This window comes from Puntigrus tetrazona, chromosome 7 (genome assembly GCF_018831695.1).
Source record: "Puntigrus tetrazona isolate hp1 chromosome 7, ASM1883169v1, whole genome shotgun sequence".
Lineage (NCBI taxonomy): Eukaryota > Metazoa > Chordata > Actinopteri > Cypriniformes > Cyprinidae > Puntigrus > Puntigrus tetrazona.
In genome coordinates this window covers 10,674,754-10,700,243 of record NC_056705.1, presented here as the reverse complement: position 1 = coordinate 10,700,243, position 25,490 = coordinate 10,674,754, and the positions used below count along the sequence as shown (strand labels likewise).

The window sequence follows — 25,490 nt, the reverse complement described above, 5'->3', positions numbered from 1 at the left end:
CAGGACTCAAACCTGCAAACGCACTGCCCTTGACGTATGGCTCAGTTCTTATAAGAACAGGATTATTCTGGGCTGGAACACTGTTTCACATATCCTCCGTAGCAAGTCATCCTAAAAGTTTGTAGATGCAGCCAAGCAAACTATTCTTTACATATGGAAGAAACAACAAGTTGAGACAACTGGAGCTATGTTTTGAGTCATTTTTGCAGGCTGGGCTTTGTTTGTAGTTAAAAAAAAATAAAAATCTGTCAGTTACTCCCCCTAATCTCATACCCAATATTTTGGTGATGTGATTTTGAAAAGGACATTCAGTTACTTCATTCAATTAATGAATTACACTCTTCAAAATACCTGGTGTGTGGTTACTCAAGATAAGGATGAGTAAATCACCCCCAGGCCATCCAAGTTCCTAAGGAGTTTGTTTCTTCATTGAAGATTTGGAGAATTTTAGCTTTGCAATACTTTTACAACATGACTTCCTCAACATGTTTTTATCTTCAAACATTGTCCTTACTCAAATTGCTTTCTCCAACGAAAAGGTCTCATCTGAATCAGAAGAGAATATGCACAGACTGATCTCAACCATAATGCCATGATTGATTTATTACAAACACAGTTTTAAAATTCACAAGATGTTAACTGATACAAGTGGAGTGGATTAATTGTGGATTATTGTGATGTTTTTAACAGCTATTTGGACTCTCAGTCTGACGGCACCCATTCACTGCAGATGATTCACTGCAACCGATTTAATGCTACATTTCTCCAAATCTGTTACAATAAAGAAACAAACTCATCTACATCTAAGATGGTCTGGGGGTAAGTACATTTCCAACAGATTTTCACTTATGGGTGAACTATTTTTTTTTTTGAGTACCTGGTCTCCAACCTATTAAAATTAAATTTTTAAAATCGTTTTATTTCATGAAAAAAAAAAATTGATTCCGATTCAGACAACTGGCAAGAATTCTTTACTGAAAATTAACTAAACGAAAGCTTCTACATGAGCCCTATTCTTAGCTCCAACCCTCGCCGTAGATCAGCATTTTAAACAGCATGATATGCAACGTTAACAGGAGATTAACAGTTAATGTAAAAATATAGCAGGATATCACATGTAAAGACATTAAGATGTTTATAAACGTTTCCTGCTGAAAGATCAGCACTTGTTCTGCTTGAATTAGCCGACCCACGTTACACATGCTGAGAGTTTTAATACATTCAATACAGATGTATTCATGACCATCTTAAAATTGGATTAGGCAGTATTCCAGCTGGCTTATTGGAGCCCCAGGAAAATAAATCCAGGGGAGCGCTTCAGTGTTTTAAGCTTGGGAGAGAAACCAGGCGCAAGACTAGAGACCGTCGAGCAGAATATTCAACGGAAGGCTCACTTGCCTCTTCGAGTTATGATTTTATGGAAGAGCAGAGATGTTCTGCTTGACTTAACACTACATATTTCTGTCTTCTCTCTCATATTGTGCCTGATGAATTAACAATGACGGGACAAGAAAATATATGACCCGTCTTGAGCTGCCGCTAAGCAAAACTCACTTGACTGGCTAGTACAAACATATTAACTGTGGGAACCGTGTACGGTGAAATACTTCATCCTGCCTTTGTCTGAACAAAAGGCATTTCCAGATGTGCAATTTTAACATGCCAAACAACACGCCGTGTTATGGTAACCTCTGATGTTTTATCAGCACACGTCTTGAGCCGATCTCGGTCAGATTACACCCTGAGAGAACGGCTCTCTAAAGCTGTGCCAAACACCCATAAAGGACTGCATTACTGAAGACAGCGATCTATGAAAGATATGATTTCTAATACGTGTTCATCTTTGCTATAACACACTGCCTCACAATGTGTAACTGAACGCATGCCAGCTTAAAAAAAATTATAATTTTTTTTTAACATATATGTCACGAGTCAACACGGGTGTTTGGCATAGTCAACTGATATGATTACTTCAATTGGATTTCTAGAGAAGAAAGAAAGATTGGCCAAATTAAATACAACTGATTAAAAAAAACAAAAAAAAAACTAATTAAAATTAACACTTCAAAATCACACTTTAAAACATCTGTTTGGATGTGATTACAGACTAACATTTTAAATGCTGACAAAATGCCATGCAATTAATTAGAATATCTGAAATTAATTAAAAACCAGCTGACAAATTACTATGCGAAAGACATCGTTTAAAATGCTGTCTCATGCAAAAATGCACAAAAATATCCTAAAATAGCAGGCCATAGATATATCTCATGTTCTGTTTTTCAGAGCAAAAGTTTGAAATTACAAAAATCTATAACTGTTTCAGGAAAAAGTATTGTTTGGAGATTAAAGTATGAACAGAAAGACATTTATGTGGCTTCAACACTTCTCACCACAGCTCAGGTTTCTTCTGAAACACCACACTGACTCAACCTGCCCCACTTCTGTGGAAACGCACTTAGGAATTCAAAATGCGTAATGCATTATTTAGTCACTTTACAACACGACCAAGGATTGTTGAAGCACTGATAAATGGATGTTTTACAGAAAATCCAGATCTGACACTGAGAAAGGCATACCAAAATGCGCACAATACAAACACCAGTGCCGGGGGATACAGTAGATGTCAATATTTTTCACCCTTTAAAAGATAAACATTAAAAGAAACATCAGAATTTAAAGGTTTAGCTCTAAAACAGATAGAAGCCTCAGGATAACATTATTTCACCCAGCAAGAATTGAAGTGCTTAAAACAAAACAATTTAAATTGGTTTGTTTACATTTTGCTGCAGATTTGTCAGCTGCACATCCATGATCACTGTCATGTTCAAGAAACCAGTCTGAGATGATTTGCGCTTAATGACATGGCGCGTTATCCTGCTGGAAGTAGCCATCAAAAGATTGGCACACTGTGGTAATAAAGGGATGGACATGGTAAGCAACAAAACAGCAAAAAAGTAGGCTGTGGTGTTGACACGATGCTCAATTGGTACTATTGGGCCCAAAGTGTGCCAAGAAAAATTCCCCCAAACCATTACACCACCACCACCAGCCTGAACCGTTGATACAAGGATGGATGGATGGATCCATGCTTTCATGTTGACACCTATTCTGACCCTACCATGTGAATGTCGCAGCAGAAACCGAGATTCATCAGACGAGGCAACGTTTTTCCAATCTTCTATTGTCCAATTTTGGTGAGCCTGTGCGAATTGTAGCCTCGGTTTCCTGTTTTTTGCTGACAGGAGCGGCACCCGGTGTGGTCTTCTGCTGCTGTAGCCCATCCGCCTCAAGGTTCAACGTGTTGTGCGCTCAGAGATGCTCTTCTGCAAACCTCGGTTATAACAAGTAGTTATTTGAGTTACTGTTGCCTTTCTATCAGCTCTGGCCATTCTGGCCATTCTCCTCTGACCTCTGGCATCAACAAGGCATTTGCGCCCAAAAAAAACTGACGCTCACTGGATATTTCATTGGATATTTTCGGACCACTCTCTGTAAACCCTAGAGAAGGTTTTGCGTGAAACTCCCAGTAGATCAGCAGTTTCTGAAATACTCAGATCAGCCCGTCTGGCACAAACAACCATGCCACGTTCAAAGTGACTTAAATCACCTTTCTTCCCCATTCTGCAGCATATCACCTTGACCATGTCTACATGCCTAAATGCATTGAGTTGCTACCATTCCGATTGGCTGATAAAAAGAATGTGTCAAAAAGTTTTTTATATATGATTTGCAATCATTTTTGGTTGATTAAAAACAATTGTCACAAAATAACTGCAAATAATTAAATAGCAGCATATGTACAGTATGTACTGTAAGATTTGCAATTACCTTGCAGCTGATTAAAAAAAAAAAAATACACTACGCATTTGCATTGATTTTATACTGTGCATATGCATACACATGCAGGTTGGTGACATTTGGTGCTTGAGAACTGAAAGTGCTCATAAAGTTCCCTGCTACTGTTGCAAACCTGAAACCAGCTTTGTGGTTCTGTGGTAAAAGATGCAAGATCTAGATCAGTGCAATGGTAAAACACCCATATGGAGTGCAGCATGCTTCAAAAGAGGAATAAGGTGACAAATAGAGATGGGTTTTTGGGGGAAAAAGTAGCGAATTCAAGAAGGGGAATTTCACAGCAGGGGTCAGAAGAAAACATGGCAGCTAAATAACATGTAGGACGAGCAAAATTACGACAGCTATTGAACTACTGCTACTAATGTATCTCCTGCTGTCTTTGCATTACCAGAGAGAGACATTTTAACTGATCGTTAATGCTTTATAGTGACTAGGAAAGTGTTTGGTGTTGCAATATCATTTACAAAATATTTTTTAAAAAGTCAAAATTGATCACATTTCATTATAGGAGTCACGTTAACATGGCATGAGCTGTGGGGTACTTCCATTAGAGCAACACGGGACAGCCCCTCTAAAAACTACAAAGCCGTGCCATTCAGTCCAAGACCTTTGATTTCAACCCACTCATAACTATACGCTTTTCTGCCTGTCATCACCAATCATGGTTAGCCTCAAGATAAAAACAGCTCTCTGGCTGGTATCCCAAAAAAAAAAAAAAAAAAAAAAAAAAAAAAAAAGGACGAATGAGGAAAATCCCAAAGTGAAATAAGGACAGACCAGAGTTCAACTTTTCAACTCTTCATTTAGTTAGCCATAACAATGTCCTGCTTTGTAAAATTTGATGAGTTTGATTCAGTTTGGAGGGGTGGTGATGAACAAAGCTGAGCATATAAAAGTATAGATGACACAAACTGACGTTTTTTGTCATCATTTATTAACCTTGTAATCACTTGAAACTTATGCCGTTGTTTGTCCCATGAAATCCAAATAAATAAATGAATATTTGCCATATAATGGCCTCAAGTTTGCTGGATCAAAAAACACACGAAAAGCTTGCATCGCTTAACATGTACACACACACCTCCAAAGCCATAGATCGTTAATGACCTGAAATGTATTGCTAATTTCTGAGTGGACTATTTCTTTAAAAGAACCCATTCGCAACACCATCATTGTTTCTTCGCAATTCAACCTAAATCTCTGTTGATTTATGAACTAGGCCATAAAAATGGCCAATGTTGTGGATGGCCATTACCAAGACAACAAAACACAATCCATGGAGAGAACTAAATTCACAACACATCAATCACAGAGAAACTAATTTCCCCGCAGCAAAACATACAACACCGAAAACAGCCAGAGAAAGCTGCTGCCTACTGCTACAACCTGCACACTAGTCTCAAGAGTATTACATATAAATGAATTTAATTTACTGTAAAAATATGCTTTTGCCTGGAAGACATGACCCTCCGTACTTGTAGGATATGTGTGTAAAAAAAAAAAAACGGCTGCAGTCGAGTAAGATCGCCAGCTTTGCTACATCTCAAATCGCAGTCAGTGTGAACGGTCCATGCATTAATACTTCAAGTCACTTCTTTTGTTGCATGTTTCACATCCTCGTTGAGTAAATTCGCGTTAAACGCAGCTTCTCTGCAGGAAATTAACTCAACTACGTATTAAACTGCATCTGGCCAAGAGCGACCATGTGTGGCATCATTAAATTTGTAAATGGTGCAACAAATGCATGATGAACGGAAATCATAATTGCAGATCGTGATTCTGAAAGCACTACCAATGGGATACAGCACTAATCAACACTATATTGCAGGCCATGTATTCCTGCGCCCATCTCCACTCTACAGAGGAAACCTTTGGCCCCATTAAGCAGTAAATGTATAGTAGTATTCATACTTCAGTTGGTTTTATGCCAAGAGTTTCATGCCTAGGCACAAAATACAGTGCTGGCTAAGACGGGAAAAACAAATAACAACAGTTTGAGCTGCCAACGGCCTATAAATTGCTGGGTTTGCTTAGGGGACCTAAATCAGGTTTACAGATTACAGTAAATGACGCATTCAGTACCTGTTATCATTGAGTTGGGTGTATCGAGGCTGAGGGTCTGGGTCGCCATCATTAACATCGTAGCTAGCATCTGGATCCTGAGAATATATAAGAAACATTTAGTGACGTTATTTTGTTTTGGGTTATATGGCATATATAATAGTTGTTCACTCAAACTCACATAGTTTTGAATCAGATCTGGGTGGTTTTTTTCAATTCCATCATCCAGTATGGACACGACGACGCCTTGTCCAGTGAAACCCTGCTTCCAGGCCTCCTTTACGTTAAGGTCGCGATGATCTTCGTTGTACTGAAAGGAAAATAAGACAAAGAACAGATCAGCATAGACGCCATTTCCTTCCTCCTAACTATTCAGCTGATGCAGAACATCATTCAGTGCTTGAGGATCATCTTTCACAAATCTTTGACTTTTGAAGCTCCCTGATTCAAGGCTGCAGTTTGCCGTTACCTCAATACTGCAAGGCCTCCTCTTCTAGGCATGAAGAATGCTCGAACAAAAAAAAAAAGGTCTTCATATCCTGTCTTGGTTACAATACTGCCCTTCCTGTACTGTACTGTAACCTAAGGCATGAAGTTTATGGTTTGCTTGGTGTCATCTTGATGGCATACTGTACCGTTTATATTGGATTCATGTTACACAATTTTGTATTTTGTTCTCATTCATTTAATTCAATTTTATATTTTATTATAGATTGGAAAATGAAAAAATGACAATTATGCAATTCGAATACATACAGTACTATTTACAAAAAAGCTTTTCAAAGTGTCGTCTTAAAATGAACAAAACTGCACTTGTTTGATCAAAAGAGTAAAAACAGCAATAATGTGAAACATTATTATAATTAAAAATACAATTTTAATGCATTGTTTAAATTTTTTTTTATTGTTTTATGGCAATTTTATGCTGATTTGATGTTCAAGATTTCTTATTTCTTTTCATCACTGTCAAAAATGTTTTGCTGTTTAATACTTAGTGGGAAAAATATTAGTTTTAACTATTTTTGAGCAAGCAAATGCAGCATTCAATTTTGATAACAGTATATGCTTATTGGGCAACAAATCTGAACATTCTAATAATTTCTGAAGGATCATGTGACATGAATGATGCTTTGCGTCACAGGAATACATTATACTGTTAAATATTATAAAAAAGAAAAACAATGCAACGATACGTCGCAATACAACCGTTTTTTTAACTGTATTTCTGATCTAATAAATGCAGCTGTGGTGAACATAAGATGGCTGCAACAAAAACAAACATCCAAATGTCTTGAGAAATGACTAGTAGCTGACCATCCACCCACCCACTGTCAGACCGCAGAGATCTGCCCTCTCACACTCCCCACGCATGCCACTCCGCTGCAGAAATCAACATGGCCACCTGAGTTTATCTGAGCAGAAAATTGAATTTATTTCGCTGCATGGCTCCTTGACTTTCCTCTTGGTCACAGCATCACTGTTCTCTTCCCCAGGGAGGTCGCAGGGAAAAATTGAAGCCAGAAAGGTGCTGTCAGGTCTGATGACCCTAAAATGATACACTCTTCTGCTTATCCTGGGATTGCAAGTCAAACGAAGAGAACTGACAGTTTATTTCTTAAGCCTACATCAGGCAAAATGATGCAATCTTGCCTCAAAGGTCCAGTAATAATGGCTGCGAGGTTGATAAATTGCTGCTGATGACCTTCGGTCAACTGTTGCAATTGCAGTGAAACTTTCTCTGCATTCCATTTTGCGGAAATGTTATTGAGCGGATTCTAACCGTTTTACTGATAAACATGATTGATAACGCTGCCGTGAAGAGAGGAAAAATGCACTGAGAACAGACTGGAACTCGGACTACAATTTTATTGTTTCTTTTTGGGTTTTTTTTCCCCAAGTCATGACATTTTCCCAAAATGTGAGAAGAAGCATCTATTGTCTCCTTGGTTCATTAGCTGGAACAAAACGTCCGAGTCTGGTGAATCACCGCTGAATGCAGAATGACTGAGCAATGACTAAACGCAAATTAACGATTCTCATTACACTGCAACATTCTCATTAATGAGAGATATAAAGGACGGAGGGACTCTTAAGAACAACTTCAATAAATAAATATATATTTTATATTTTTATTATATATTTATATTTTTATTATTTCTCTTCTCTCTCTCTCTCTCTCTCTCTCTCTCTCTCTCTTTCACTTTAATTTGAGCAGTTGTGCTAAAATGTATTATACCAAAAGGTGTTTATAGCTGTGATCAAATACATTTAAGAGATTTTCATTTTTTACAAAGCTATGGACTCTAAATATTTTTGAAAGAATATGGTTTTATAAACAAGCTGTGTGTTCTTTTATTGAAAATTAACTTTGGAAAACAAATTGTGTGATTTAAGTGTGTAATATTTTGTTAAATAAAGATGTGTAAACATCTTTACTTCTGCGAGGCTTTCCCAGAGGATTTCAGTTTTCATTTTATTTACTTTTTTAAAATCAACATTTTTGGAATTCTGGTTGTAATAGTAAAAACACTGAGGTAACAGGAGACTGTGAGGAAGAAGTGACCAATAATTGTGAATACTGTAAGCAGCCTGATGGTTAATATTAGAATATCACAGCGTTCTACAACCATCATCTTGAATCATGGCTTTCCAACCTTGACAGAGAGCAACCCATCAACATTAGCTACACTTCTGAGCATCCTGAGAATCCATTAATAATCTGTATATTAGCTCGATATGAAAAAGCCTTTGTAAACGCCTCAATTGGGAAAAAAGATCAATTGAGACAATCCAAATGAAATTTCGAAAGAAAAGGGGTGGTGCACATCTTGAATAATAATAGAACGATAAATTCCATATATGCACCTTTTAACCAGACTACATACACAATAGGACTTAAATACACTTGGAACAAAGAGAGCGATGCTTGTGCACATACTCTCATCCGGAGATGTCTAGTTTTTAGATGTGGCTAATATTTACACAAGACAGAATTGGGACACTTCTAATTGTCTTTTCAAGTAACAAACAGGTAGTGAAGAACATGTTTAATCAGCTGACTCGACCACTTTCCCAGCATTGCTTTTCTTCATCTTTTATTGCTATTTTGGTAATGCTGACAGCGACGCCACATGCTGCTCATTGCTCACGCAAATGTGTATTTTCATCAAACTGCCTAGTAGAAGCTGAATACAGTACATTCAAAATTGCGTATGAAGTGTCGTGTTACTTCAAGTGAACGTGGTCTCTTCAAAACAGTGACACAGAAGGACTGTCAAGTCAGGAGAGGATATGCATAAAGACCGATGGAGAGTGAAGGCCAGCACGTCTGGAATGTTTCCGAAGAGCCAAATCACAAACGGCTGATTAAACTTTAAGCTTCACCGGATGACCATAATGGCAACAAGTTCACTGTTACACAATGTCCCATTTAATAGGGCAAAAGGAACAGAGTCCTATGAATCCAAACAGAACATTACAACAGCCCACCCAGACCATCCGATCCGAGCGGGAGGTATCGTGCTTGCAAATGAACAAACAAATCAACGAACACACACACACACATGTGCGCGCAAACAAACAGATGAGCTATTTACTCACCAAGTACCACTGCTGTGCAAACTTCGGATCGGTTGGCTCATAGTAAATATCCCTCTTCTTTCTTCGTTTCACCACCTGCTGTTCCGCCCACATTACCTTGAAAAGCAAACAAACAGTCAGAGACATATGTGAAACGCTTCTTTCCAAGGTCTCCATCAGATCCAGAATAGGTTTTAGTAATAAAAACCAAATGGAACATCAACAGTAATAATGGCACCAAATCTGCATGATGCAATTAAACTTGGGTAAAAAATGCGAAACTCCATTCAAAAAGTATTTATTTTGTAATGTGACATGCTTGCGTGAAACACAATATTCGGTTTAGCTACAAATACGAACAACGAACGATAAGAATGCATTTCGTTGCTTAATATAATTTTCCCAGGCCATGAAGCCATGGTAATTTCAGCAGAGAAATGACAAAGTTAATGCATTTTGACAAAAGAATAACAAGTAATGATGAAATTTGTACAATGCATTATAGTAAAGATGGTCAATTTTGATTTCATGTGCTGACGAAAGCTGCTGACGGACACACAGTCCTGTTCTCTCCTCCAGACAGAGACGGAGAGCCCTGCTGAAAGACAGGAAGCTGTTTCTCTAGGGCAGCGACTGCAGCAGCGGGGCAGAAAATGCAGACGGTGGCAGATTAGGTGATTGACAGCTCAACGCTGCTAATGCCAGAGCTCACCGCTCACTGTCTAGAATGCCTTTTAGCGGATGAAATGGACAGACATGTGGCAGGTAAGTGAAGAAAGTGGTCAGAAAAAGAATGACAGGCCAGTTGAGATGTTTACAGGCTTTAAGAACAAACACTCAATGTCCCTCAAGGTCACACCTTCATGACAAAAACATCATTTAATCTGCTTTATTCAGGTAAATTAGTTAATAATCAACCTATTCATTTGTGTACTGAAAGTTGTTCAAAGTTTAGGTCATGTTGTCAGAGGTTCTTTGTTTGACTTGATTGACAAAATTTCCAGCAAAGTTTAGCTTTAGTTTAGCATTACGGTTAATATTGCGCATACTGGGGCATTTGGGTATTTTGTCCCATTTCTAACCCCAAGATTAAAAGTACAGCATTTAACCCACATTATTTGTGCTACATATGAGATCTTTGAAAAGTTGAGAAAAAAAATTCAACAAAAAAGTTCAAAAAGCTTCAAATAACGCATTTCAAGTTCTAAAGTAGATAATTTTATATTCTTTGTAGTAAGACCTTTTTGAACATGCAAGACCCACTGATGTTATCGACTCAGAACTCAGACTCAAAAACAAAAAGAAACTGTGCTGGATAGGAAGCCACATTAAGATCTGAGGCTATCTGTTTGGCAAGTTATTTGGGATAGACATGTTGTCTAAACATTATATCACTTTTCCCCCTGCTGATTAATTAGCAAGTGTAATACAGTAATTAAAAAAGTAGCACACATAAGCGCTTCTAACTTTTAAAGATCGACCTCATCTCAAATTAAGCTCAATTAGAGCCAGTACTCTGTTGGCGATGCAATGCATAATGAATAACCTCGTGACTGAAGTTGCTTCATCTATGACAGTTCATGTTTTGACTTGAGCCAAATGTGTTTCAAAGAGAATATGAATGCTGCCAAAGGACTCAGAAATAAGAAAATGGATTTCTGAAGCTATGAAGATGGACTGAGCGATACGGAACAGAGAGTTTTGATAACATCTCGACTATAAATGGAGTCCGGATGGAAGTGATTTTGGAACATCTTAAGATAAAAAAAGTCAGTTGCTTAAATCATTTTTGCAGAAAACATTTAGCCATTACGACTAATGCATGCTCTTTCTTGATATAATTATAGAGATTTACTCTGCATACAGTGTAAAACTGAACTTTTTTATTTTTAATTGAATAAATGTAAAAAATGCATGAAGTCTGCATAGTATAAACGTAATTAGCATTCCATATTTGTCAAGTGTCACTATTGCTTGGGATAAAACAGGGCTCAAAAGGTTGCTCTTTCTGAAGCTGAAGGGAGCGAAAGAATTCAACAACAGGAAGCGGTGCAGGGCAGTGAGGGGAAATGCCACTGGGACCCGCTGAGAGGGCAGGCAACAGCACCAGCACACTTTTCAAGGGCAACATCTTAACGCAACTGTGGGATTCATTTCACAAAGTGCGATTAGCTTCATTGTTATAGCCATTTGCATTATCAAAATGACCAGAAGTCAATCGTTTTAAATGAGTCAACCTTCTGCTGCAATCTTGCAAAGCTAAACAGGGGTCAGTTTTCTCATTTAAATAAGCAGCGACAATGCAACAGCAACTGAAAGGGAATCCCACAAGGGCTGCTAAAAGTTTTCACTTAATATAATTATATACTAATATGAAAAAAAAGAAAAATAATAATAATTACACTTCAGTTTAATATTAAATGGATTAAAATTAGCAGTCCACAAGATGGCGCAAAGATATATATTACATTATATATACAATTTTTCACTATATTTAAATTTATATTTAAGGTATGTATTTTTAAAACAAAATGAAAGACATCAAAAGATTTAAACTAGAGATTTAATCCAGTTCCAGTGTTAATTTTCAAATAACATTTAGTCCTAGTTTGTCTAGTATTTGTAAAATATCCTTTAAAATTCTATATTTTGTCATCTTGTATTTACTCACTTTAATCGACTCTAATCTGACCAAAACAGCACTGAATGTTACAATTTTATTACACCGAATATTTTAGTTTATGAGAATTACAAAAGTAAACTAAATATTCATTTTATAGATTAACTGCATCAACAAAATCATGAAAGTATTCAATGAGACTTACACGCAGTACAGTTAATTTCATAATAGATTTGTATCATGTTGATTAGAAACAAGTTGTAATTGTTTATGTTGTGCATTTGTTTAACTTAAGAATGAGTTTGGGTGAATGATAAATTGTTATTAAAGCACTTTAGCTTACAGGTGTTCAAGTGATGCAATTACAATATGGACTTGATTATCTGAAATACTAGAACTGTCCAGCTCAAATTTTTACAGGCAGTATGTAAATTAAAATGGTTGCTAGTGCTCACTACACATCCTAAAATTTGCATGCAGTTTTTGTATTCTTATCTTAAATACATGGTTGGAATTGCAATTTGAAAATTCTATAGCTCACTAGTAAATTTTTACAATGGCTGCACGATTCTGACTAATCATAAGTGTTGATTATTCCCATTAAATTGTAATTGCGATGATTAATTACAATCATCATATCACGATTAATGATGTTTATGCCATTGCTTGAAGCAACCGCAAAATCTATAGTTTTACATTAAAAAAAAAGCAACTGACCAATGAGAAATACAATTAAGAAGGTTGCAGTAGCATGAGTACTATATAGGCTAGAAGAATTAAGACATTTTTCAATATATAAATATGTACAGGCTAGAACAGAGAAGTAAAATTACAACATGTGACTTTGAAATAAACTCTGACAGACGGCAAAGGTGCAAAACAATGAAAAAAAATTCAGTCTATACTTAGAACAAGTTTTAAAAAAAAGCCTCCAGCATATCTTTTGCAATTCCCAGAAGACTGATGTCTTTGACAACGCAACGCATGAAATTTAAAGGGGACAACCAGCCCCATTGTACCTCAAGAACTAATCATTTAGCGCTCGCGAGCAAAAGCAACTTTCTAGAAATGAATCAGAAACAGACAAATGAGTCAAACCGTGTGCAATGATTCTCCGTCACTGTGTTGGCACCCAGGTAGGTTCATTATTCACGCACCTCATCACTACCGAACACCGGACGATGCAGTGCTTTTCTCATCCCGTGGGAAGTCGCTCTGCTCCTGGAGGCCATTCGCACCGATGGAGCGTGGCGCTGCAGCCATGTTACAAGATGGACTTTTTAACCCCCTCTAGAAAGTGAGTAATGGGCCATACGGGTCCAGCCCGTGATTTCCATTAAGGGGGTTTTAGCCCTCAGCAGTCCTCTGGCATTCAAATTTGTGTTTCACGCCGCATCAGAACTCAACATCTGGACCAGAAAAGCCGTTAAGCGACAAATACTGAGGCTGTATTGAACGCACGCAGATGTCAGGTTGACGCATAACGAGCAACTCCGCTTTAAAGGCTCGTATTTCAAACCTGTGACAGGAGAACCTGAAAGAGTTTTATTTGGTGCTCTTAAGAGGAACATGCACAGGGGAGGAAACTGAGGAGTTTTGATATATAGGTTTCACGAAAACAGCATGTGAGGGTGCGAATGGAAAGATTCACAATAATGTCACAAAGTCAAACATCAAGACAAGGTTTCTAGACACCGATGGAAAAAAAAACTGGCTTAAAGAAAAAACCCTCAATTCAGAAGACAAAAAAAAATAGAAAGGATTGCATGTTGAAGAATGACAGATGAAATAAAGATGAATGAGTTGAAAATTGAGTGCGCTGGTCATGGTGCTTCTTCGTGTTAGCAAAAGTGATGTAATCTTTAGCTGGAGACCTCGAAAATACAAGCTCTATGAACAGCCAGAGAAACTTAGCCTTTTTGGTCAATAACGAACGCCAAAGTCATACAGTGTCCTTTTAGCTGAAGAGGTATGATGCAAAAAATAGTCATATAACCCCAAAAAAAGTGTCATAAATCAGCACAATGCAAATAACTTGCTTTAACAAACGTCACTTGCTTCAAGGCAATTTCCATGAATATGGCACAAATTAGGAGCCGAAACTCCCACAGGATCACTGAAGGATGCGTTTAACCTTCATAAAATGTTGATTATCAACCTCGGGAAGACAAACTAAATATTATATGAACAGTTTCGCTTTCTGTTCATTTTATATGAGATCTGCAATTTTTGCAATCCTTTGATTTAAAAAAAATAAATTAATTAAAAATTACATTTATTTTCTCGCCACAAACGCTAAACATTAAATTTAAACAGACAAACTAATAAAGCTATAAAATTGGTAGTAAGTTTAAAATGTGGGCATAAGCCTTTAAGGTCTTTGCTTAGAAATGGAGAGAATGGAATAAAATTATATAGATCTCATGCTCCAAATTATGGAACTTTCTAGAAGTTTGTAAAGTACCTTAAACAGCTTTTAGCAGCTATTTTTAGTGTAAAACATACTAATTTCTGTACTTTCTCTAAGACCCATTCAGATCTCAATGGCTTCAGTATTTTGGGGTTTTTAGTTCATTTAGTCAAGGATGTGTCAACATAACCTTAGAGTATGTTAGGGGGAAAATGTCTGTAAAGGGCTGTTCTGAGGCGAATCCAGATTCTACATTTCACACATACCTGAGGTTCTGTGTGCAGACGAATGTGTGTTCCTCTGTGCTCTGATAAAGACCTCTTCACCACTCTGCGGTGCCTGAAGTGATAATAATCTCCAAAAACCTGTGGGGGAAAAGAAAAAAAACAAGGCTACATTTAGCTCACCACATCCTATAGATTTCTTTAAGAGAGAGAGAGGGAGGCGTGACTGGCAAGTAAAACCTTTCAACCTGTGCACGTGTGTGTGTGTGTGTGTGTGTGTGTGTTTGTGTGGGCGCGTGCATGTGTGTGTGAGCATGCATAATTTTTTATTTTTTTTTCAGCAATTCATTTTGTAGATTCAAAAGTAAAAAAAAAACAACAAAAAAAACTAAAAGATCTTAAAAATCTAGTTAGATATAGAAGCATGTTTTTCACTAAACCACTCTAAAATTGCAATATAACCAACAATTTACAGTAACAATTACCTACGCTTATTTAAAATGTATAATAAAATGCTACACTTCTGTAAACGTAAATTCTTTCCTACGTAAAAGGAATAGTTTACCCAAAAATGAAAATTGTAATTTACTTATACATCTTTGGAATGGCATGAGTGTGACTTTGTGTGAGTCTTGAGCAACTGAAGATTTTTAATTGAATGATTGAAAATGAATAATTTTTGGGTGAACCATGAAGAAGTTCAAAAGACTTAAAATGTACGCTTGCTTTCAAGTATATTCCGTAACGCAAAATTGAAACGACAGCAAATAAGACTTCAGATAACTGGCACGAAGCATAGCTGTGGACCCGGGCATGACCTTAATGATCCAGATGGAAGAAATATTGACAAAAAGAGAAACACAGACAGCTGTGCATGTCCAACAGCCTCAAGTACAAGTAACACCGAACGAGTCAATCTCCTGCCAGCCGACTGCACAATCACACATGACAAGATCATCCAGAGGGCCAGAGGCATCAAACCGGCGCGGCTGCGGATCGATTTCTCTCTCGGTTTGATGAAAGCTAACTGTCTGGAGTGAGCCGGAGTTCATGCGGTCGAGCTATAGATTCAGACTATAGAAAGGCTAAGATCTAGCAGAGATCAAAGCGACACATGCTCATTTGCAAAAGAAACCTTCATCGGTAAAATAAATACAGAACAACCCCAAGGTGAACTACATTTTTAAATGATTGAATTCAAAAAGATACAAAACACAAAGTTCGCTGCAACAAAGTCATTCTTTATTCAAAAGGGCAGTAGCATGTAATAGGAACCCCTGTCAGGAAAGATCGAGGACAACGGCTCTACATTTATTCTTCCATGACGTCCTCAGCATACAGGCTGGATTACAGCATGTTGATGCAAACATCTCCGCCCAAACAAAGTCGGTGAGGCAATAAAGCCGATCTGACAACTTGCGACCCAGTAAATATCGTAATAATCATAGAAAGCAAGCATCAAACACAGAAGGTTAAAAATAAAAAAAAGCAAAAAGCCAAAGAGATGACAGAGTGAAAGAAGAGATGAAACATTTATTGAACCGCTAGAGAGAGGCCGGCACGTTTGGCGCTTAACGAGAGAACAATAATGACAGAAAATAACACAAGAATCGATCGTGAGGAGAGATAGCGAAAAGAGGGATGGTTAATAAGCACATTCAGAGCTCTGAGAGCTTTGTTAGTCACAAAGGGAAATAGACTGAGGATGGGTATGGGTGTATTGTGAAAGATAAGAGAGGCCTAAAAAGATGAGCATCAATCTCAGACGGGCCTGAATCCAGCAGCTCCGGGGGCACAGGGGAGCGCAGATGGAGATATGCTGGCCTTGTCATATCAGACCACCATCAGACAACCATCTCAACTGCCTGGAAACATGCCAGAGCAAAGGCATGCAGATGAGAAAAAAAAAAAAACAATATCTACACTAAAACTTCCAATCCACATCTGAAAATGATATCAGTGTTGGTTAAACAGTTGGCATGCCTTTGCAAAATGTGTTCCTTATGTCTGGAAGCAACCTACACACTCCAGATCTACTCTTTAGACCACCCTACACCAGAATAAATATTTGTAGTTATTAACTTTAATTACCTAGAACACAATAGTTTGTCATGCAACTCATTTAAAAAGGCATGATGTGCTTTCTTAAGAGATGTAACAAAATCAGAGACTGGTGTCTCATTAGTAACAAATTATTTAAACAAATTATTTCAATGCGAAAATAGTTCTAAACACGTCAAGCATCTGTTACCAAAGTTACTGTGAGAAGTTATTTCATTTTCAACAATGGCTAAAAACCTAGAATGACCTAGACATTTAACTTATAAACTTTAATCTAGAATTTATACTTGAATTTTTATGAAATAATTTTTTTATACAAATCAAGATGAATTTTAGAATAGGATTTAATTCATGATTGCCATGATTTTATTTTATAAAACAAAATTAACATTTAACAGCAAAAAAAAAAAAAAAAAAAAAGAAATTATTTTATTCAGACATACTTTTTTCAAGACTGCTTATAAGAAACAGGAATGAGACCTTGCAAGTATGACTGAAGACTATGACCTTTAATTAAAGAATTTAAGATATTTACCTGAGCATTAGAAAAACACACTGAGGTAATGCTAGCATGCAATGACCACATAATAATGGCATTACTTGACAAGAATCTGACCTCAGTGTCTGCCCCATCACTTAAGGGTCAGACTAAATGACACAGCACTGACCAGCAGTTTCCCACACACATTAGCGCTATTATCTAAAATTAGCCTCCGCCACACATCTCTTTCCAACTACCATAAACGTTCCTTGCCATCTCTTTATTGGAAGCAAACACACGCTCAGCAGTTGAAACTTTAACTAGTAGGCAGAATAATAAAATGGAAACGGTAAGTTGTAGATAAGCCAAAGACGGTGGAAACCGATATGTACTGTGGGAAACGCGCAAGCTCTGGGCAGGCTAAAATTGTGATCATTTCAAGAGCAATTACAAATCAAGGGAACAATCCATCTGACTCGCTGAGCAAATGCAGCAATTAGTCTCTGCAATTGAAATCAGTCTCTATAGATGTGCATCAATGTCATGCATCGGTCCAATTTATCTATTAAACGTTAATATAAATCAGCCAGGCCAATTCACCAGATATTTTTCTGTCAGCTTCCAAAATCCATCAACAGCACTGACAAAGGATGAGAAGAAAATGCTAAAAAAGGAAAAGATAATACTAAAGCAGTGTTTCCACAGGATTCATGAAGGTAAAATGAAAAAGCAAAAGAGCATAAGTAAGATTACGACTAAAACAGCAATCTCGAGTAAATGCATCTTGATTTAAGGATGTGTACATATTCGTACTTTAAAAAATATAGAGGAAGATAGATTTAATTGCAGTGCATACAAAATTTATGAAAGCAAGACTTTCTGCTCTAATTTAAGGATTTTTTCAAAGCTTTAATTTGTGAAACGCAAATTATGACCTGCAGAAGACTGAAAAATATCACACTGTAATATATTCTAGTTACACAGCAACTGTTTGACATTGTTTTTACAATCATAAACACTTCAGAAAGTATACACAGTAACTCATGGTAGACTTGGTATTAAAGTACAAATCAAGCACCGCTTATAAAAAAAAAAAAAAAAAAAAAAAGCTGATTTATACTCATCACTTTTTTAAAATGTTAAGCTGTCAGACCAAACACTGAGAAAAGAATGAAACCGCTAAAGCATTTCTTGACAAGAACTCTTCCTGCATTTCTATTTGAATCAGCACTGAAAGGGAGAACTGTGAAAACACTGTTTAATAGCATAATTTATCTTGTAATGAGTCTGACCTTAGGATACGCCAGCAACCACTTACAAACTAAACAAGGACAAGGGCAAGTGTTAGAGCAAGATTACAGAGAAGTCTGAAAGGAGATGTTTCAGAGAAACTCAATGACACCCGTAGCATCAACAAAAATATTTCATACCCCATTTACAGCTTTTGGTTAGAAAAAGTGCTTGTCCGTGTTTATATAAAGTCTTAAGAAAGAACCACACCCCACGTCAGCAGTGTTTACTGGCGCTGAAGCCATGGCCTAAAACCACGCTGGAAAACAACAGATAACTAGCAGCTTCCCTTAAAAGCGGAAGGCCAAATCTACTGAGAATAAATTGTGGAAAGCAGCAATGGTCAAGCTAAGCATTTAACGAAGGCTGTGCCAATACTGTTTTAACTAAGAGCGTTTAATAAATGATTGATTCAAAGTTTTTTTTTTTTATGTAATACGCTGTGTTTTCCGACAACCAGAAGTGGGCGGGATCAGACAGATCAAAAGTGCAGAATGTAATATTGCCAGCAAGTGGTTGAATGGGTACTGAAATGCACATTTCAGAGTATAATTACTGGATATAGCAATATTTTATAGAGAAACAGTTACGTAAATGTGTACAAACGTGTTATTTTTTGTTTTTAGAAGTCTTATAATTTATCAATGGTCTACCTATGTTGAATAAAACGTATACTTTTTCTATAAATCTTACTGACCTCAAATCTTTGAATGGCATTTTTAGTTATTTATTATACACACACCAAATCTATCATCAAACGAGGCTACATAATTGCAGTCTGATCTTAACTTTCTAAACCTACTTTCTTTGCCATATCTGCCATTTCTCCTGTTCCTTTATAGGTCTTCATTTCTTTCACATCACTCATAAATGTTCTCTTTTCCGCTTTCTCGAACTTATTTTGAGTTTCATTCCGGCTCTGTCTATTCTCAGCCGGGGATTGATGAATCACCACAGCCATCAATCAACATCGCAGCTCGTTCTCTGTGTCCACCAACCTTCCAAACACATTTAGGAGGAAATTAGACCGCACAAATAGTCCAATAGTCCCAGCAGATTCTACGGTACACGGTACATTAAGGACGTGCTTCTACGCTCCAGGTGCACATGGCATAAGTCGAGCCACGAAGCATGATACTCCAGTGAAGAGCATCTCCACACATTGTCGCAAGATTATCATCGTTATTCTTTCTGCTGAGGTCATCTACAAGTTTTATTCAGATTTATGAAGACGACCAAAAGACGAGGTTCCAGCTGCACGGTACCTTCCCTAGAGACGGACCAAAAAGAAAACTCTCACGGCTGCCAAAAGAAAAAATTATAATGTCTAAACCTGTGAAGGAACCGTTTAGGGGAAGATGTGGGTTGCTTCTTGCCTGGGAGTCGAGCAGAGTTTATGGAGTGCACTGTCGCAAAAAAGGCTAGTAATGAGCAACTTTTTGAAAATGCTCACAATCTGATTGAACGCTGTTCCCGCAGTGGGTTTTTTTTTAGGCAAGTTAGAAGAACTTAAGGTTCAAAAAATTCTGAAGAATATTTAGGAAAACATATCTGCAAGACTCGTCATAATCAATTAAACCTGATCAATAGATATGGCTCCAATAAAAGCAAGGCATTTCGACTTTTGGAAACCAATCTGTGCATGCAGGTTTTGACATTTGTAGCTGGTCAATCAATTACGCCTGAAAAACAAACTAGAGCTTTCCAAACATAACAGTTCTCCTTCAGCTCATGCATTATTAAAGAGATTTTGGGAAAAAAAAATGTCCTGAGGGGGGGGTTGGGATAGAGAGGTCATTGACGGAAGATGGGGAGCGAAAAAAAAAAAAGATATTCATACCTGGCTACTCATGGTTACTATAGAAACAGCCCATGGTAGGCAATGAATTTGACATCTTTAGTTTAGTAACTGCAAAAACAGGCACACCAATAACCACTCAAATTCATTCAATGATGTTCAAATAAATTGTATTGTATTACCAAAGTGATTTCCCAAGGTATATGCACTCAAAAAAGCCTGATATGACTGATTGGTCAGAAAATAAATACATAATTAAAAGGTGTTAAGTTTGTGACAAAGCAATGCAACGTATAAAACAATTTAGCACGTACACCAAAGAATTTCCCTGCGTTTAACAATGTGATGCTCAACAGTAGCTTATGTGCTAACCACAATGCTGCTGAAGTAGTGAAAAGACCTGCACAGAAAAGAAAAACACTTACATGTGTGACGAATGAGTACTTGAAAAACCTTAAAATTTCAAACCCGGCCTCATTATAGAACCAAATAATGACGCAACTGAAAGTGTCACCAATACAAGATTCAACCACTTTACGTCACTGAACTTGGAGTAAATCCGTTTCAGTTTCTCTTCAGTCTCATTTTCATATGCAGTATGTTTTCTTAGATAGCTACTGTTTATTCTTACGCCAATTATTTCAATTTTGGGCTTGTGCCGACTTCGGTCCAAGACCAAAACAACAGAAGGTGAAGTCTAATTGAGAAGAGAGACCTTCATGAACACGAGACGAAGCAGTGCTGTAGGGCAAGAAAGGATCCTTGTATCTGCAAATTAAAACCTAAACTGTGTTCCTTACTAAACAGAAAAAAACCCTGACAAAATAAATTTAATGTTCTGAGACCTTCAAAGAATAATTCACCCAGAAATGAAAGCTGTGTGATGATTCACTCACCCTCATGTAGTTTCAAACCCATATGACGTTCCCTTTAGTGGAACACCAAAAGCAATAAAGTTTGACACTTTTTTTATATATTTATTTTTTACTTTAGAGACTGAGCAGGATTTTTCTGAAGCATTTCCAGGTCACTCTTTTCAATACAGTGAAAGCAAAAGGGGACTGAGGCTGTCAATCAACAAAATGACCAAAAAAAGCACCATTAAAAGTGAGAAACGTAACTCATACAGTGTGCGCACAATATACAAAGCTTCCTAAACAATGGTTTTGTAAGTCATAGACCTGAATTTAAAATGTGGTGGTTGTTTTAATACATTACTGTGTGTTTGTGTGTTGCGTCTTCATTTACTGATATTATACGGATAGAGAGAACATTCAAAAGAACTTTTTTCTGGAAAGAAAGAGAAATTTTGGTGTGAACCATTCCTTTAAAAAGTCACACAAATTTTGAGCGTACACATTTAAAACTCCAGATACAGGACTACACCCATAACAGGAAGTAGCAAGTTTCAGTTGTGGTCTCCGAAAAGTTCCCGTTGAACAGCCAAGAACAGCAAAGCACATTTATATTTGAAGAAAAGCAAATCATCTCAGATTTGCATGCATCACCTGCGATATGAAGAAAGCCTTTCAAAAACCGTATCAAATGATGAGGAAAAGCTGCAAAATTGCTTGTGGAATAAAACATTGATACTTTCAATCCTAAGTGAGGTGCTGAAGCTCCCTTTTATGAAATGTTAAGAAAACAATAATGGTGTTTAATTAAAATCCCATTAGACAACAAGGCTGCTGTTCTTTTCTCTTATAAAGACGCCAACAATATTAGGCCACTAAAAATTCCTCTCATTAAAATGCCACAAGTAAAACATAATTTTGAAAGCGCTGTTGCTTAGACTGATTTAAAAAAAAACAAACAAACAAACAAACAAAAACCTTACATGCCAAATAAGCCCACGTTCAAGTCTCCATGATTTTCTGGCCTGTAGATGATTCAGTGTAATTCTATAAAGACCTTTTGGCTCATTTTATTGTTGGCCATCATGACAGAAAAGCAATATCACACCTTTCCTTAACAATATGGCCAGTATTAACTTGGTTAGTTCTACCTTCAAATCTCATTTGTCTCGATGTGAGAAAACAAGCACTTCGTAAATGCGCTGTAATGGAAGTGGCCATATATTGCCATTCATAAAAATTTATACACAGACCTTTCCATTTCATGCCACAGCACAGGACAAACCACTTCCAGGATAGCGCCTTGAAAATAAACGGTGTATGCAGTAACTTGCAAGTCATTAAAAATGTTTGGCCTCTATAAACCGAACCTCCATTTTAGATTTTGTCAAAAGGAGCCTCACATAGCGCTCCCCTTACAGATTTTTAGGGGAGCGCTGTTAAAAATGTCCATGCAGGGAAACTGTAGGGGTACTGAGATGCTATCCGTCAAGACTATTCGCAATATTAATCATGGTAAGAGCCCTGTAGGTCCCTGTGAGGGTGACAGAATGGAGTGGCAAAGTCAGAAACTAAATTGTTTTTCAAAGCTCTAGATAAGCACCTTTTCCGAAAGTTACTACGGTCGATGGAAAAACACAAATGGAGCGCGCAAGAGCAGTGGAAAGTTAATCTTTATTTTCAGAGGAGCCAGAGACGCTGGTGCAGATGGATTGCGGGCCGCACCATTAACCAGCGCCGTGTGTCAGCAAGTCAACAAGCTGCAGAACGGGCCGCCGCTGACCTCCAGGCTTAAAAGCTGTAGGGGAAAAAAAAAACTTTTCACCAAAGCAGCACCACCCTGCTCCAGTGGAGAACAACGTCTTTCTGAAAGAACTGCGAAACAAACATATTCTTGAAAGTTCGTTTAAATTTTCCATGCTTAGGACAGCCAATGCTGCATCTCTGCTCTATCAAAGTCTCGCAGACAGCGTTCAATTAGTTTAAAAATGCAAAAACATTATCTGAGAATTTTGGTCTTCTTAAATTGCAGTCTGCTGCATATTTAAGGAAATGCACACATGGTTCTCATTCACTTCGGAGGAGGCCGAAAGAATGCCTGAAGTATGGACTTTCAAAGAGATTTCAACATAAGCTCCGAACATTAAATCAAAGCGAGAAGCAGGTCCAGGTTATACAAGCCAAGCCATACATTTAACGCGTCATCTCATTAGAACCAGCTTGACTTGTCCTGTAATACAAATTGTGTCTTTTGTCTCCCAAAACCAAAACATTAGATTGTCAAATGGTCATTAAAAGAATGTGGAAAGCAATTGCAGAAAACTAAAAGGAGCATGCTTTTTTAAAGAGGACCATGTTGCCCAAGAGACTTCTCGGTTGATACATCTGGAATGGGATTGTGTGAAGGGCCGGGTCAAAGGTGAATTAATTTGCACAGAAAAGCAGAATTGGTTTTTCCTTCTGGGCTCTGGCCCAATTACTGGAAGATGGGAGAATATGATTGCTCAGGTGTTCAAAGAGGGAAACACTTCATTTAATCTCAGACTTCTATGGCCGAGTAACATCAAAAGACATGTGAAAGAGTAGCCTGAAATAAACCGCAAAGTCTGTTTAGAGACTTCACTGGAGCTATGAGACTGAAGACATTCCACCACAGTTAATGTGAAAATGGTTATATAACTGCAAGTAGTAAACCACTAAATTAACACTGACATTAAAAAATATTCGTATTGAGAGAAGAAAAAAAAGCATAGAAATATCTGTATCTTTTACATTTTTTAAGACGTTATATAGCAGTTATATATACACGTTATATAGCATATCGAAAGTTTGGAGTAAGACGTAAATGATGGCTTAATGAGAATAAGAGTTCTTTCAAAAATATTGATATAATCGAAAATACAGTAAAAATTGTAATATTGTGAAATTACAACTTTAAAAACTTCATCTACTCCTTAGAAGCAAAGTCGAATTTTTATTAATCTAGTATTTAGTGTCACATGACACTTCAGAAAATCACAAAAACAAGAATTTATGAATTTTAAAATGACTGAGTAACAATTTTGTAACATTACAAATGTCTTCACTGTTACTTTTGATAAACGTAGTGGCTCCCTTTGCTGCAGTATTATTTTCAGAAATTAAAAAGAAAACCCCAAACCTTCCAACTTTAGTGTAATCAAAGTCTTTAACTCTATTCCAAAGCCTAGTCAGTTGGCAGTGGCCATCCAGGAACAGATCTGCATACTCCGACCTAGACGCTATTTTAAGACATCATGTGTGCTTGTCACAAAGTCTGTGAAATGGTACCTTCTGAGAAACCAATTTGTATTATTAAAAAAAGTCATTAAAGATGCATTTGAGATACTACCTATGAAGACCATTTTAAAATGGTCACACCAATTCAGTTTGGATGCTGCCCTGTAAGGTGGCCCAAGTAGAAAGCTCACTGGAGTTTGGAACAGGAAACTAACTTATCTCTATGAATGTGGAAGCTTTGGAAAGACATAAAGACAGATTTCTTCTTGTAAAAACATTTCTGTATCCTCTGAGCCGTGAGCCAGCTGAAAGATCCTGGGATCAATATATTCTCTACAAAAGACTAGACTTGGTATATGCCAATAAATGTCAGGGGGTTTCTTTATGGATATCAAAATCGGTAATTGATTTAGGACGCCACAATGACATCTAAAGCTTACATACCCACATCCAAACGAGACGCGGGACAGAGGATAGAGCATGGCTGGAGAACATTAACGCAATGCAGTTCTACTGAAGTAACATGAAAGGCAGGGGAAAAAAGGCAAAGCTGCGGTTGAAGTATGATACCTTGTGCTTTGGGATGGCTGGGTACCTATAAATGATCCATATGAAATCACTAGCATGGGACGATATAATAACCCCATTTTCCAAATTTTAGACTTTACAGTTTTTCTGATTCTGTCCGTCATGGTTAAGTCTTACCATGTTATTGTAATTATATTACAGTCAAAATGCCTTCAAAGAATGCCCTGATTTTTTTTTTTATATATATTATATTTTTTATATATATATATTTTATATATACACACACACGTAACCCTTTCATATCCCATACTAAACATAAATTACAGGAAAGATTAGAGCCATGCCCTTTTGGCATTTAAAACAGCACTCATGGAAAATGCTGATGCGACACTGACCATTTCTGCTTTTACTATATGCTTGTTACATATAAAAGCAGGAAGGTTATTATGACAGATTGAAAAAGTGTCA

The 25,490-nt window shown here is 37.2% G+C and overlaps 1 protein-coding gene across 3 annotated transcripts in view; it reads right to left on the bottom strand.

Annotated features, from left to right (window-relative positions):
- Window positions 1–25,490, bottom strand: part of furina (furin (paired basic amino acid cleaving enzyme) a) — a 77,018-nt gene that overhangs the window by 27,254 nt on the left and 24,274 nt on the right. For all 3 annotated transcript variants that reach the window (XR_006251313.1, XM_043243734.1, XM_043243735.1), the window contains exons 3-6: window positions 14,795–14,893; window positions 9,520–9,615; window positions 6,101–6,229; window positions 5,941–6,017 (exon numbers count right to left, since the gene is read on the bottom strand). Coding sequence is in view for 2 of the 3 variants with exons in the window: in XM_043243734.1 (XP_043099669.1) it covers window positions 5,941–6,017; window positions 6,101–6,229; window positions 9,520–9,615; window positions 14,795–14,893 (401 nt within the window). In the remaining variant the exon portion in view is untranslated. The remainder of the gene's footprint in view (window positions 1–5,940; window positions 6,018–6,100; window positions 6,230–9,519; window positions 9,616–14,794; window positions 14,894–25,490) is intronic.